Genomic DNA, 11,530 nt, shown 5'->3' with positions numbered 1-11,530 from the left:
TTATTTTGTTCTTAACGATGCTCGTCATGTATAAAAAATGTTAGTTTTTGATACAAAGCCAAAATGTAAAAATGAATATGTAGTAATAAGTAGAAAGTAGATTTTGTTATTTATTTATCGAACGCGTAATTTGAATGAAGGAAATCCTTTCCTTACATCGTCTTTCATGCATTTGCGACAATACCGAAGAAACCCTTAATTCTCTAAAAACCAATACTTGCTTTGCCCAGTTGCAATAATTTATATAGACTCCTCAGCGATATTCCATTTAGAAGAGGAATGTTAGTCACAGTTTAATGATTTCAAATAACGTCAAAAATATCCTTTATTAGCAGACACTGTTTTTTTCAATAAATGTCACTGAACTTTTCCTACCTTACACAAATAAACATGATTATTAATTATTAAACACATTTCCAAAAACCTAGCTGCTGCTACACCGCTACGCCCGCCGTTGACGAGCGTTGCGTTACAGTGAGAATGATTTCTAAAAAGCTATGACTCGATTTTTCATCCTAAAGTTTCTCTTAAGTGTACTTTCTCTTTTAATTCTAACAATTAGGTACACCTGTTCATCTTCAATTAACATTTACTATGAATATCGCGTACCTTCCGCTTCTACCATCTGTTACTTATTACGCTAATACCTTATGGCATCTCATCTACAAATTTCTGTTACCAGAAAAACGAATTTCGCTTAATACTGATAGCTCTTCCTTCCGACGAAAACGAATTCAACAACTAATCCTTGGAACCGCAGACACATTGCGCCAACTTTCAATCTCTACCATTACCTCGAATTACCTTCATTTGAAGAATGGCTACAATACCGCGCAATACCAACCATACTCCGACGCTCCCTCCTACCTGTCCCATTAAGAGCAGACTTAATTAGTCGATCCACGAAAACTACCTTCCACATTTAAACTCCACCATCCTCCGTCTTGCTCAGAGACTCGAGACCTCGAAACTAGTTGCGCCCACTTAAAAGAAAAAAAAAATACATTTGCCTATCTAGTTGTGAAGCACCAATTCGACAAGTGCACAGTCTCATTTAGGAAAGTCTTTAGAGTCGCTCATGGACTGGCCCTTTTTGCGCGGTAACTGCAACGTGATCGGCTGAACATCCTGGACCTTCCTGGGCCCCTGGTTCGAGCTGCGGAACGTGATCTTCAGATTGGGCACGTGTTGCTCGGCCGCCCAGTCGAAATTGAAGATCGGCGTCTCTGTGTGCAGCTCAGAATCCGGGGTGTCGACAGGGGTGGTCGGCGTCGCGACGTACGGGCTGAGTTCCTGATGAACAACGTCTGGTACCCTCTGTAAAGTATCAGACCATACTGGACTGGAGCTCCAATGCTCCATGGGCAGGTCAGAGGGGTCGACGGTGGACCCTGCCACCGTTGGCAGCACCTTGGCTTGGAGTCGCTTGTGGGAGCTGCTCCTCTCGTTGCAGCAGTACTCCTTATCCAAGTCAGTGATGTAATACTTTGGGGACAAGGTGTCCACGTTGTATTGGCCGTGGCATTGGATGAACTTCGCGCGGTAACTGCTCAGGTTCAACGAGTTCTTGTTCTGCGCTTTGTACCTATCTGTAAACTGGCCCAGCGCGTAATGGCCGTGCTGTATGTTCACGTGAACGTTCCTGTTCTCGTGCTCGCCGCTGCTTATCGACATGTCCACCGGCTCCGCGTCCTCCCGGGTGCTCCTTGCGTAATCCTTTAGTTGCGCTTTCGAGGAGCCATGCAAGTCTTGCTCGGAGCTTCGAATGTTGGGGGACTGCTGGGCGTCGTTGCTGTGGGTATGGGACAGCGAGCGGGTGTAATCTTGCTGCTGATTGTTCTGGCTCCCGGTAGCGTATGGCACACTGCGAGTCTGGTTACCAGAGCAGATCGTGTAGGTGAACTTCGTTTGGGACGAATACTGGTACAGCCAGGAACTCGAGCGCATTACTTCAGCTTCCCTATCACTGTAATAACGTGTCTCTTCATCTTCACTGCTACAACGTGCTCCATTCTCTTTTACTTCTACTTCGAAAGCTAGCTTCTATACATGTTTAATGGTTACTGAGAAAGTAGCTCTTCACGGTAGACGAGAAGTTTTTAAAGCTCAATTGAAAGTGTCTATAAATGGTCAAATATTTTATTCATATTTACACAGGGCGTTCGGCCACAGATGGTAGAAAATGAAATGGCCAATTCTACGTGGTAAAATGAGACGAAATTGAAGAGTAAAGAAATTGTGGTGGAGGCTTCTTTTTTTAGTTATTAATGTTTGAAAATACGAGTAGAGAACGCCTGGAGGCGACGACTGTACGCACCCCTATTGACCCACGCGATGCGACCCGCCGGTCGCCAAATTGCCGTTCTTCAGGCGCCCCTTGCCTGAATTTCCAAAGATTAATAACTAATAAACGGGGCCTCCATCGCAATTTCCTGCATTGTGGTCTTATTTTGTCACGCGGAATCAGTCATTTCATTTTCTACTTTAAATATTAGTATTAGAAGTTCGAATTTAAATGTGATTGCACCCACTTTCTTATGGCGAAATTCATAAAGGGCAACGGCAGTGTTTATCAGTACCTTAAAACTTGATTTGTACACACAATGATAGGATGTTGACATTCTTCGGAGGTGTCTTTCACTTGTAAAACGCAGTGCACCCAAAACCATCGCCCTGATCGGCTTTGCAATCTCAATAACGCGGTTGCGGACCGTTCTTGGTCGGATTGAATAACTGAAACAACCATGGATGATATCAGAACGCCCGAAGGTCTCGAAATTATTTATTAAAATAATTCAGATGCGGGATTCAAATAACTGTACCAGTTTGATGCTTGCAATATGCTGTCCTTATGGAGTCCCAATGTAACAAATTGTACCATGACACGTTCACCAGCTCATTACGGCTATATTCTAAATGGCTTTCTGCCCTGCAAACGCGAAAACAAGTACTTTAATTGAAACGCTCATTAATACAGATCTGGGTCCTTTCGGACGAAATCACATTACGTTTTATCGATATGGAGATATTTCATGTCCATTGAGTGGATCGTGGTAAAAATATTTGTCGCCCCCTGCACGATACTTTCTCTAGTTTCTGGTAGAACAACGGGCGTGCACGAGGCAAGGAAAACGAACTCGTTGCGATTGCAAACGGGAACGAAAGGTAAAAAGTGACCCTCGACAAGTACCACCTATAAAATGATAATAATAAAACTGAACATGTAAAGGAAATAATACCTACCCTGTATAACATATTCGGGTAACATAAAAAGGAAAAGGGGAAAGGGTTGACAGACAGGGGCGGATTTGAAGCTTTGGCGCCTCAAGGCTAACAAGCGTCAGCCGCCTTTTTCGCGAAATATCATCAACTATTTTAATTTAAAAGAGTCGAGACAATATCAAAATTAATTTAATATGGCAACTCACATTTGAGTGATTGCTAATTCTCTACATGACAAACAGTGAAGTGTTTTTAAAGTTGTCTTAAGCCTCTGTGTTTAAACCTTTTCCAATTTATTTCGCTGAAAATTTATCACTCCCCAAAATTTGACGCTCTCCAAAATTTGTCACTCCCCAAAATTTAATGCTCCCCAAAATTTGTCACCCCCAAAATTTAATACTACCAAAATTTGATGCTCCCCAAAATTTTTCGCCCAAAAAATTTGACGCTCCCCAATGTTTAATACTCTCCCAAATTTGATGCTACCCAAAATTTGTAGCCCCCAAAATTTGATCGTACCCAAAATTTGTCACTCCCCCAAATTTGTCACTCCCCCAAATTTGTCACTCCCCCAAACTTTTCACTCCCCCAAATTTGTCACTCCCCCAAATTTGATGCTCCCCAAAATTTGTCGCCACCAAAATTTAATACTACCACAATTTGATACTCCCCAAAATTTGTCGCCACCAAAATTTAATACTACCAAAATTTGACGCTCCCAAATATTTGTTACTCTCCCAAATTTGATGCTCCCCAAAATTTGTCGCCGTAGGCTGCAGCCCACTAAGCCTGTATCCAAATCCGCCCCAGAAATAAAAGTGTACTGCAAAACTACCTTCTGATCTCCAAAACGGAGTTGTCTTCTGGAATTTCTAGATACATTGATCCGACAGAGGAACAGCCTTCTGTCACTTGGAATTGGACTGTTTCTAGATAATTGATTTTGTACAACCATGTGATCTTGTTTGTCTATTACGTCGTAAACACTATCTCCGTGGATAAGCAAATCTTCCTAAAATAATACCGAGTTGAAGCTGAATTATGACAGAAGTTTCGTGTCCTATTAAATAATAAAAGAACGTTTGCACGAGCAATGGCATATTAAAAGAATTGACTTTGCTTTTTATCATAGTTCTCGTAGAATGGAATTCTAACGGCAGATATTATATCGTGCTTATAGGGAACTCTCAACATGGTTGATTACCGTAATCGTTCTTTCTTTGCAATTACTTTACCATAGAATGTCCAAGGTATTCTGCTGCATTTTCTGATATATACAACAGCTTTCCTTGCTGGGTCATCATCATTATAAATCCGGACATGGCCTGAAAAATTGCATGCATTGTATGGCCAACATTTGTACCGTAGTAATTAACGGTCAGAAATACAATGCGATATGATGATAAACAATATTACTTTTGAAAATCCTATGTTAGGGGTCGGGATATTCGAAGAGTCGGACGGACAGTTTTTCAAGGCTGAAACAAAAAGTATATTTGGTCACTTCAAGTGGATTTAAGCTTCACGAGTTTGCAAATTCTTAAATATTATAATACTCCATATAGCAATCATTATTTAAGGGGGTACACCACCTTCTAGGCCTAAATTCTCATTTAAACTGAAAGAAAATAGATTTTCTTCAATACAGCCTGCGATTTTTGAATAATTTTACAAAGTAAGAAAATGGTGGCTTCGTAAAGAATTTTTTTTTTGTTCACTTAAACAGTTCGACTTTGAAGGTTTCTAAAAACTGAACAAATTAAAGTATGATAAAAACCGTTCGCTATATTGAAGAAAATCTATTTACCTTTAAGTTGAAATAAGAATTTTTTATTTGTTATGTTCCAATCGCTTTCAAAACATGTTGTACTTATAACTTCTCCATTTGAAAACTTTCAGCAATAAATAATGCATGAAAATAAATTTAGAATGTCGCCTAACATCTCCAAAAAAGATCCCAATATTTCACAGAAAAAATTACCTGAGGAACCAAATTTTAAAATCCATTCTTTTAAACGTACAAGGTGGTGTACCCCCTTAAGTTTCTCCTTACCTGGAATCTTTACAAAAAATCACAGCGAATGTTAGAAAATTTTGGTAAGGGTTTATTTTATCGAAAGAATAAATGCAAAAATTTACGAACTAATTTTTATTACGTTTCATCGTTTGGTAAACCGCTCTACGTCAAATCTAGAAAATCCTATACCGATACTGTTTCAGCCCATAACTAAACTGAGCTGTGATTTTACTCAAAAGATTGCCTGCACAAGATAACACGAGCATTTTACAAAGTTTGTGAACAGTCACGAAAGTAGCGTCGATAATATTATACGCGCGGACTTATCGTTATAGCCGTTTTTATTATTCATAAACACCTGAACTCCAAAGTTCTTCCGATAAGACCCGTTTATCAGCAAAATAACAAAAAGAACACTCTTCCAGACTGTCTCACATGCGGGCAAGAAAATCGCGAAGAAACTAGAACCAAATCGATTCAAAATCCAAACAAAAACATTAATACGTCACTTGGCAAGCAATAAATAAATACACAAAATCAGCAAGCAAACGTACTCACAATCCCCCTGAAACACTCCCGCTCGAAATAGAAATCGCGCTCATTTACATTCAACCATTTCATCTACAAACATTCTTGGCACAAATTAGCAGCCGCCGATGCAACAATATCCCCACGAAACCGAGCCCATGGACCGCTGCCCGAGCTGGCTGCAGTCGCAAAGTGGTCCATGCTCTCGTGCGGGATCGTCGCCGAGGAATCATAATCGTCCAGGGTCGGACGGGGAAAACAGCCTCGGAAAATTCGTTTTGGGCGCTGGCGTTTCCTCTGCTGTCCCGGGGAAAGGGCCGGCGAAAGAAAAAGCCACGAAAAAAAAAAGGAAAGGCGGTGGGGCAAGGGAGCGCGGGGAGGGCAGGTACGGGGGGGAGGGAGCAGAGGGGAAGAAGCGTATGCTAATGCAGCCATGGGCAACGTTTACAAACGGCGCTACACGGGACTATAGTATCGAATACTGTGAAACAATGAGTATGTAGGAGAGAAAGAAAGAACGAGCGAGAGCGGAGAGACGATACAGAGGGAGTATGGGTTACAGGAGCGTGAGAGTGTTGTTGCAAAGGCCGACAGGTCAGCGGATCACCCGGAACTCGCGCTTAGACTCCGCTGAGTTTGAATGTACGCCGATCTTACCTTCTTGCCTTACCTACCTCCCTACCTTTTGCCTATATATTACTCTCTACGCTTGCACAACGGAGATGCCCCAAGTTTTTGATCCTCCAACGACCGTTTAATAATTCCTGCCACGGTGATGCTCGTTACCGCGGCAGGGGCGGGTGGAGGGAGAGGGCTTGATCGATATTCAGGAAACTCGAGATTCCTGCGAGAAATCCTTGGTCACACGGGAAATTCTTCGACCGAGCGTTTGCAATCGTTACACCCTTGGATTCAGCTAGCTGAGAAGTTTAACTTGTGATTTTGTAAGGGGGATTGAAAGCCGATGCTTTGCCTCGGACTGTTTCTTGTCTGTTGGCTCTTTGAGCTAAGTTGAATTTGGAAATCGAGATCGGGAATAAAAGATTACAGTTCCTTTGGGGGGTTTGATATAAAGCTGTTTCCAGATGCACGAGACCTTAGCAGGCTCCAAGGTAGAAAATGGTAGAGGCTTGTACCGGGAACTGAGAATTCTGGGTAGTTTGTGGTACCCGAAGCTTGAGTTTTGGGAGATTACTGTCCCTTGTGAATTCGCGTGGTTGAATCGAGTTTTACGAGTTATCGCGAGCGCGGTGGAAAAAGTGGCACAACTGCGGAGCTGCGGAGACGAGGAATAATGGCTGTTATGCTGGTTCTAAGCCTGATTTATTAGTCTAACGATCGAAGCGGATGTCAATTCGAGTATTCTTAATTCCTTTCCTATGTAGCCATTAGCCGCGTAAAATATTCAGGCGTTTCTATATAAATTACGTAATCCGCTGCGCGACTTCACTTTGGTATACTATGCGCGTCGAACGACTCGATCTGAGCGGAAAAAAGAAGCAACGGGTTGCGTCTAAAGAAATTAAAAAATTACTAAAAAATAACTGCGAAATTAAATATCAACGCAGAGGAAATTAATATAATTTAAGTACGCAACGCGCATTAAGGGAAGTAGAATCTTTTGCCACAACTGCAATGGAATGAACAGGACAATTGTTTCGAGTATTAAATTAAAAAATAATCAAGCTGTCGTTTTTAACACGCGAGTTGCCAGGATTATTTTATTTATCGAGAGAACGCTCCCGGACGTCCGGGAACAATTGTCAAAACAATCCACGACGCTCTTGTCGAGTGTCGTAGTGCACGTATTCCAGTAATTACCAGCGCCGTTAGCGATATTTTGATAATGGTTTTCGCGGTGACGCGCAACGTCTACTGGCGGACGGCGAGCGGAAAAATTAAAACGGCGAGCGTCTCGCCATGAAACAAAGGCGCAACGTTCACCGTGCACCAACTGTACGCAAAAGCGTTTACATTTTTTTCATCGTTGCTTCTTAGCGTTGCTCGATACCTACCGCGGTTCAATTATTTTTTAACGCTGAACGAAGCCATTTAATTTATACAAGCGAACGAATCAACGGTCTCGGCCAGGGGCCAGGCATTTTTTACTATTCCTTGCAATTTACAAGCGTACAATTACGTCCCGTGCTTCGCGTAACGATAAGAGGAGAATGGGGTGGTTAAATGATGAATTTATAAAGGATAAAGACGTAACGTTTTACTGAATGTAGACGCTGTTGCGTTATTATACCGCGGTTAAGGGAGACTTTTCTTTAATGTTCTTTCCAAATCTGTGCGCTGTAATATCGCAATTATTGGGATTTAAGGAAATAAATGGGGTATTTTATGTATATATAGTTGGAAACGTGCAATAGAAACCCTGCGAAATTATTGTGCACCGCGTCGAGTGGGTATTGCTCTTATTGTAAATTGAGAATGTACGTTTAAATTATTATTGATTCACGTGAAACGAAAGAAGAAGAATTTAGAGAAAAAATTCGATTCCTATTGTCCCTTGTTTACGCGAAACGTGGCAGTAATTAATTTAGGTAAAATATAGTTACTTCGTGCATTTGTAAATTAATATCCCCCTGCCTTGTAATTCAGAATTTCAAAGTTGTTTCTAAATTTAACGATAATTTTTTAACAATAAAGTGCTAGATTTTTAGAATTATATAAGAGTTGAGATAATTAAATGTAAAGATCCAACAAAAATCAGAGAAGAACTCCTTCATTTTCACTTTCCCCTCGACACTGTCTTACCCTGAAAATCTTTCAAAAATAAAATAAAGTAACAAACTGCTAAAATAAACGTACAATTAAAAACTGAATTCCACTTTGTATCGGGGTATAATATATCAATTCGTCAAAACGATGCGACACTGAATTGAAAACTAGGGACTTCGAGAATATAATTTCTACGAGTATAATTTGCAATAATTCCTTCGTAGTTTGCTTTCCACGCATTCGAACCAAATATGGGCATCGAATTTTCTCGAACGAAGCCATTAAAACCCTAAAAGAAGAACGTACTCCCACCCCGATACTAGCATCAATACTAAGGTGATTAAATGCAGCAAGAAGGGGCATAAAACGCGGGAGAGACAAAATAGTTTCGCAATGAAAGCCGGGGACGATAGGATTCACGCGTCGCCAGTTTCCAAAGCCGCGGGGTGCCTTAGGACCATTTCGATTAGATCCATCTCGTCGTGCTTACCTTGTTGAAAGTAATTGGCTTTTCGGAGGAATACGCAAACCAAGGCCATAAGCTGTAGCTGGGAAAGTCTCTGGCGGGTGGAGGGCGGTAATGGCAGTAAATCACGTAAGTTGGCGATTTCGGCATTTATCAGGTCCCTTCGGAGTTTGCTGGCGCCTTTCGTTGATTTGCTCGCATCTATCCTTCAAGCACACGCGGATGTTACTGATACGCTATACCCAAACGGATCAGCCTAGATCTACACGCGCCATTTACAGCCTCTTTTTTTTCAGAAGCCTCGAACGATTCGTTAATATTTCAATGCACGAGCTCTCGCTCGTATTCGTCGCCACTCGAGACACCGAGAGAATCGCGGCTCCACGAAAACGGAAACTTACCCCCTCCTTGATTTCGGTTGCCTTTAAAATAGTTTCTCTAGCTTACGAATTGAGGTTTGGAAATCTTAAAGTTTCACGAGCTACAGTAGATTAAAAAATGCCCCCTTGATTCTACCTTCGAGTGGAACGAAAAGAAATGAGATATCTTGTTTGGAAAAAATTGAACGATGCGCTCTGTTCATTAAGTACCCATCGAGCTGATGTAGGACAGTATATCTCCGCTGCGCGTATAATGTTAAAAACAAATGACTCTTATCGTTGAACGCAAACACACGGCAGACGAGACTAAAATAATGTCACAAAGGAAGCAAGCTTTAAACAGACGCACCATCGTTGCTAATGTCTATGTAATTAGTTAATGTATTTCAATGAAATAAACAAGTTCCACGACTCAGCAATAATTCGCCCCAAGTGCTTAAAGCTGCCTGACAATCAACCTCCACCGAACACCTCCGCATCTGACCTTATTCCCCCGTTGCCACAGGCAATTTTTCAACCCCACCGCGAACCACCGTATCCAAAACGCGTCCCTCGGTAAGAAGCCAACGACCAAACGGGCCGGCGATAAATACCAGAAACCGCCGCGGATCTATCGACCATCGACACCGCGAAACGCCATCGTCGGCGCTCACAGAAGGGGGTAGAAATTAACCGATGGGCGATCGAAGGACGAGAGTGGTTCCCCGGGTGGAAAAGGCGCGATCGTCCAGGGTGGTCCGCGCGATGGACGACTACTTACCGATTGAACATATTTCGGTGGCCAGGAGGACATTAGTGGTGGATCACTTGTAGACGGCGAGCGAGACATCCGGGTCGGCAGGTTCTCGCAAAACTGCAGCTACGATCTAACATCCGGGTCATAACGCGCTACTACACTGAACACGTGGATACTGGCGGAGGCTGGTTCTCCTACCTTCTCACCTCCGCAGCCCCCCTTTTTCACCGTTGCCACCACCATCGGCCGCGGCTCGCCTCCCTTCGCGTCCTCCTACGCCATGACCGCATCGTTATCTCCCTTCGTTCGGGGGGCCCCGCGGTCCCGTCCTCCTTCCTTCGCTGTTTGTATTCCCCTGGGCCCTTCCCGCGGCCCCCGCCGATTTATCTCGCTCATTTATTTCCCTTTCTCCGCTTTTTCGCTCGCTCGCTCGCTCCTTCACCCCGTGCCGGCTACCACGGTCACGATCGGAGCGGCCGCGGTCCCTTCTACCACCCGCCATCATCGCCGTCCTCGCCATCCTCGCCACCGCCGACCGGGGCTACTGGTTACGTTTCCTGTACATGCGGTTTTGCCCGAATCATTTGCGCAATGTTCCCGCCTCGGGGAACGTTCCCGTGGTGTTCCGGCTGCCAGGCGACCTAGGGGGTGCCACCGCTCGATGGCCCCCTTTGGACGCCCCTGCTGCCAATTTTTGGCGGACGCGGGCACCCGGTGCTTTCGGAGAAAGACAACGGGGGGTTTGGTGGAGCTTAGTAGCATTTTCTCGTGGAGCGTTGCTCGGGATATCTTTGGGGTGATTTTCTTCGATTTTCGTCGGCTTCGAATGGTGCTGGTAGTTTTGGAAGCTTGAATTTTAGAACTTCGGATTTTTTTCTGCTAGCTTTTGTAGCGGCTTCTTTCTTGGGATTGGTCGTAATGATTGTTGCAGATCGTTGAAGTTTTGAAGCTTTTAGATTTTGTTGCGCACTGTGGATGGGAGATTGATTTTTTAATGTATAGTTTGTATTATGGCGTAGATCGTGTACAGTGCATTTTGTGGCACAGTTTTGGGATCAGGATGTAATGTACTTTGTTAAATTAAGCGGCAGGTATGCTTTTATTTCATTGTGCACCAATGTAACTAAATGAATTTGTGTATTGAAACTATACTGACGCTCCAGAAGGAAGAAAGTTAATGATACTACTACCAAATAATGTTTGAACTGGCCAGACACTTAACTGACTTTATCCACTTAGAACTACAAACGTACTACGAACCCATTTATAATTCCAAATTGACTTCCAGGATGTTCTTAAAATTTTTAATTAAGGGGTCTCCCTACTTTGACGGAATGAAAAGGAGCGCGATATTTGGGATTTTTTTAAGAGAAACCTTCAAGTTATATTAATTGAAAACTTTGTGCCTATATTTGTACATATTTAGGCAACATCTTAAAAAAAATTTAATTAAA

General features: G+C 42.8%; 1 protein-coding gene across 6 annotated transcripts; it reads right to left on the bottom strand.

Moving 5' to 3' along the window:
* Positions 1-307: 307 nt before the first annotated feature.
* On the bottom strand, positions 308-10,821 carry Dysf (neuronal PAS domain protein dysfusion). 6 transcript variants are annotated; one of them, XM_076813645.1, is made up of 9 exons: positions 10,101-10,821; positions 8,985-9,166; positions 4,639-4,700; positions 4,458-4,547; positions 4,058-4,234; positions 3,009-3,193; positions 2,823-2,929; positions 2,580-2,733; positions 308-1,966 (listed from the first exon to the last, which is right to left on the bottom strand). In XM_076813645.1, the coding sequence occupies exons 1-9, from the start codon at positions 10,109-10,111 to the stop codon at positions 1,051-1,053; spliced, it is 1,884 nt and encodes a 627-aa protein (XP_076669760.1). In that variant the 5' UTR covers positions 10,112-10,821; the 3' UTR covers positions 308-1,050. The 6 variants fall into 6 exon arrangements, with proteins under 6 accessions (XP_076669760.1, XP_076669761.1, XP_076669762.1 ...); XM_076813646.1 differs by having other exon boundaries at positions 8,985-9,161; positions 10,101-10,820; XM_076813647.1 differs by lacking the exon at positions 8,985-9,166 and having other exon boundaries at positions 10,101-10,819.
* Between the last annotated feature and the right edge of the window lie 709 nt (positions 10,822-11,530).

The sequence above is a fragment of the Andrena cerasifolii genome, chromosome 6 (assembly GCF_050908995.1).
Source record: "Andrena cerasifolii isolate SP2316 chromosome 6, iyAndCera1_principal, whole genome shotgun sequence".
Taxonomy (NCBI): Eukaryota; Metazoa; Arthropoda; class Insecta; order Hymenoptera; family Andrenidae; genus Andrena; species Andrena cerasifolii.
The sequence above is the reverse complement of the archived record's forward strand: the minus strand, read 5'-3'. Positions and strand labels throughout refer to the sequence as shown.

What these genes read in the sequence shown, in the direction of transcription:
- Dysf (XM_076813645.1), bottom strand. An exon ending in TATCTCCATATCGATAAAAC is followed by an intron (nt 2,930 to 3,008) that starts GTAATGTGATTT and finishes TCGCGTTTGCAG; the next exon opens with GGCAGAAAGCCATTTAGAAT. An exon ending in ATATTGCAAGCATCAAACTG is followed by an intron (nt 2,734 to 2,822) that starts GTACAGTTATTT and finishes TGGTTGTTTCAG; the next exon opens with TTATTCAATCCGACCAAGAA.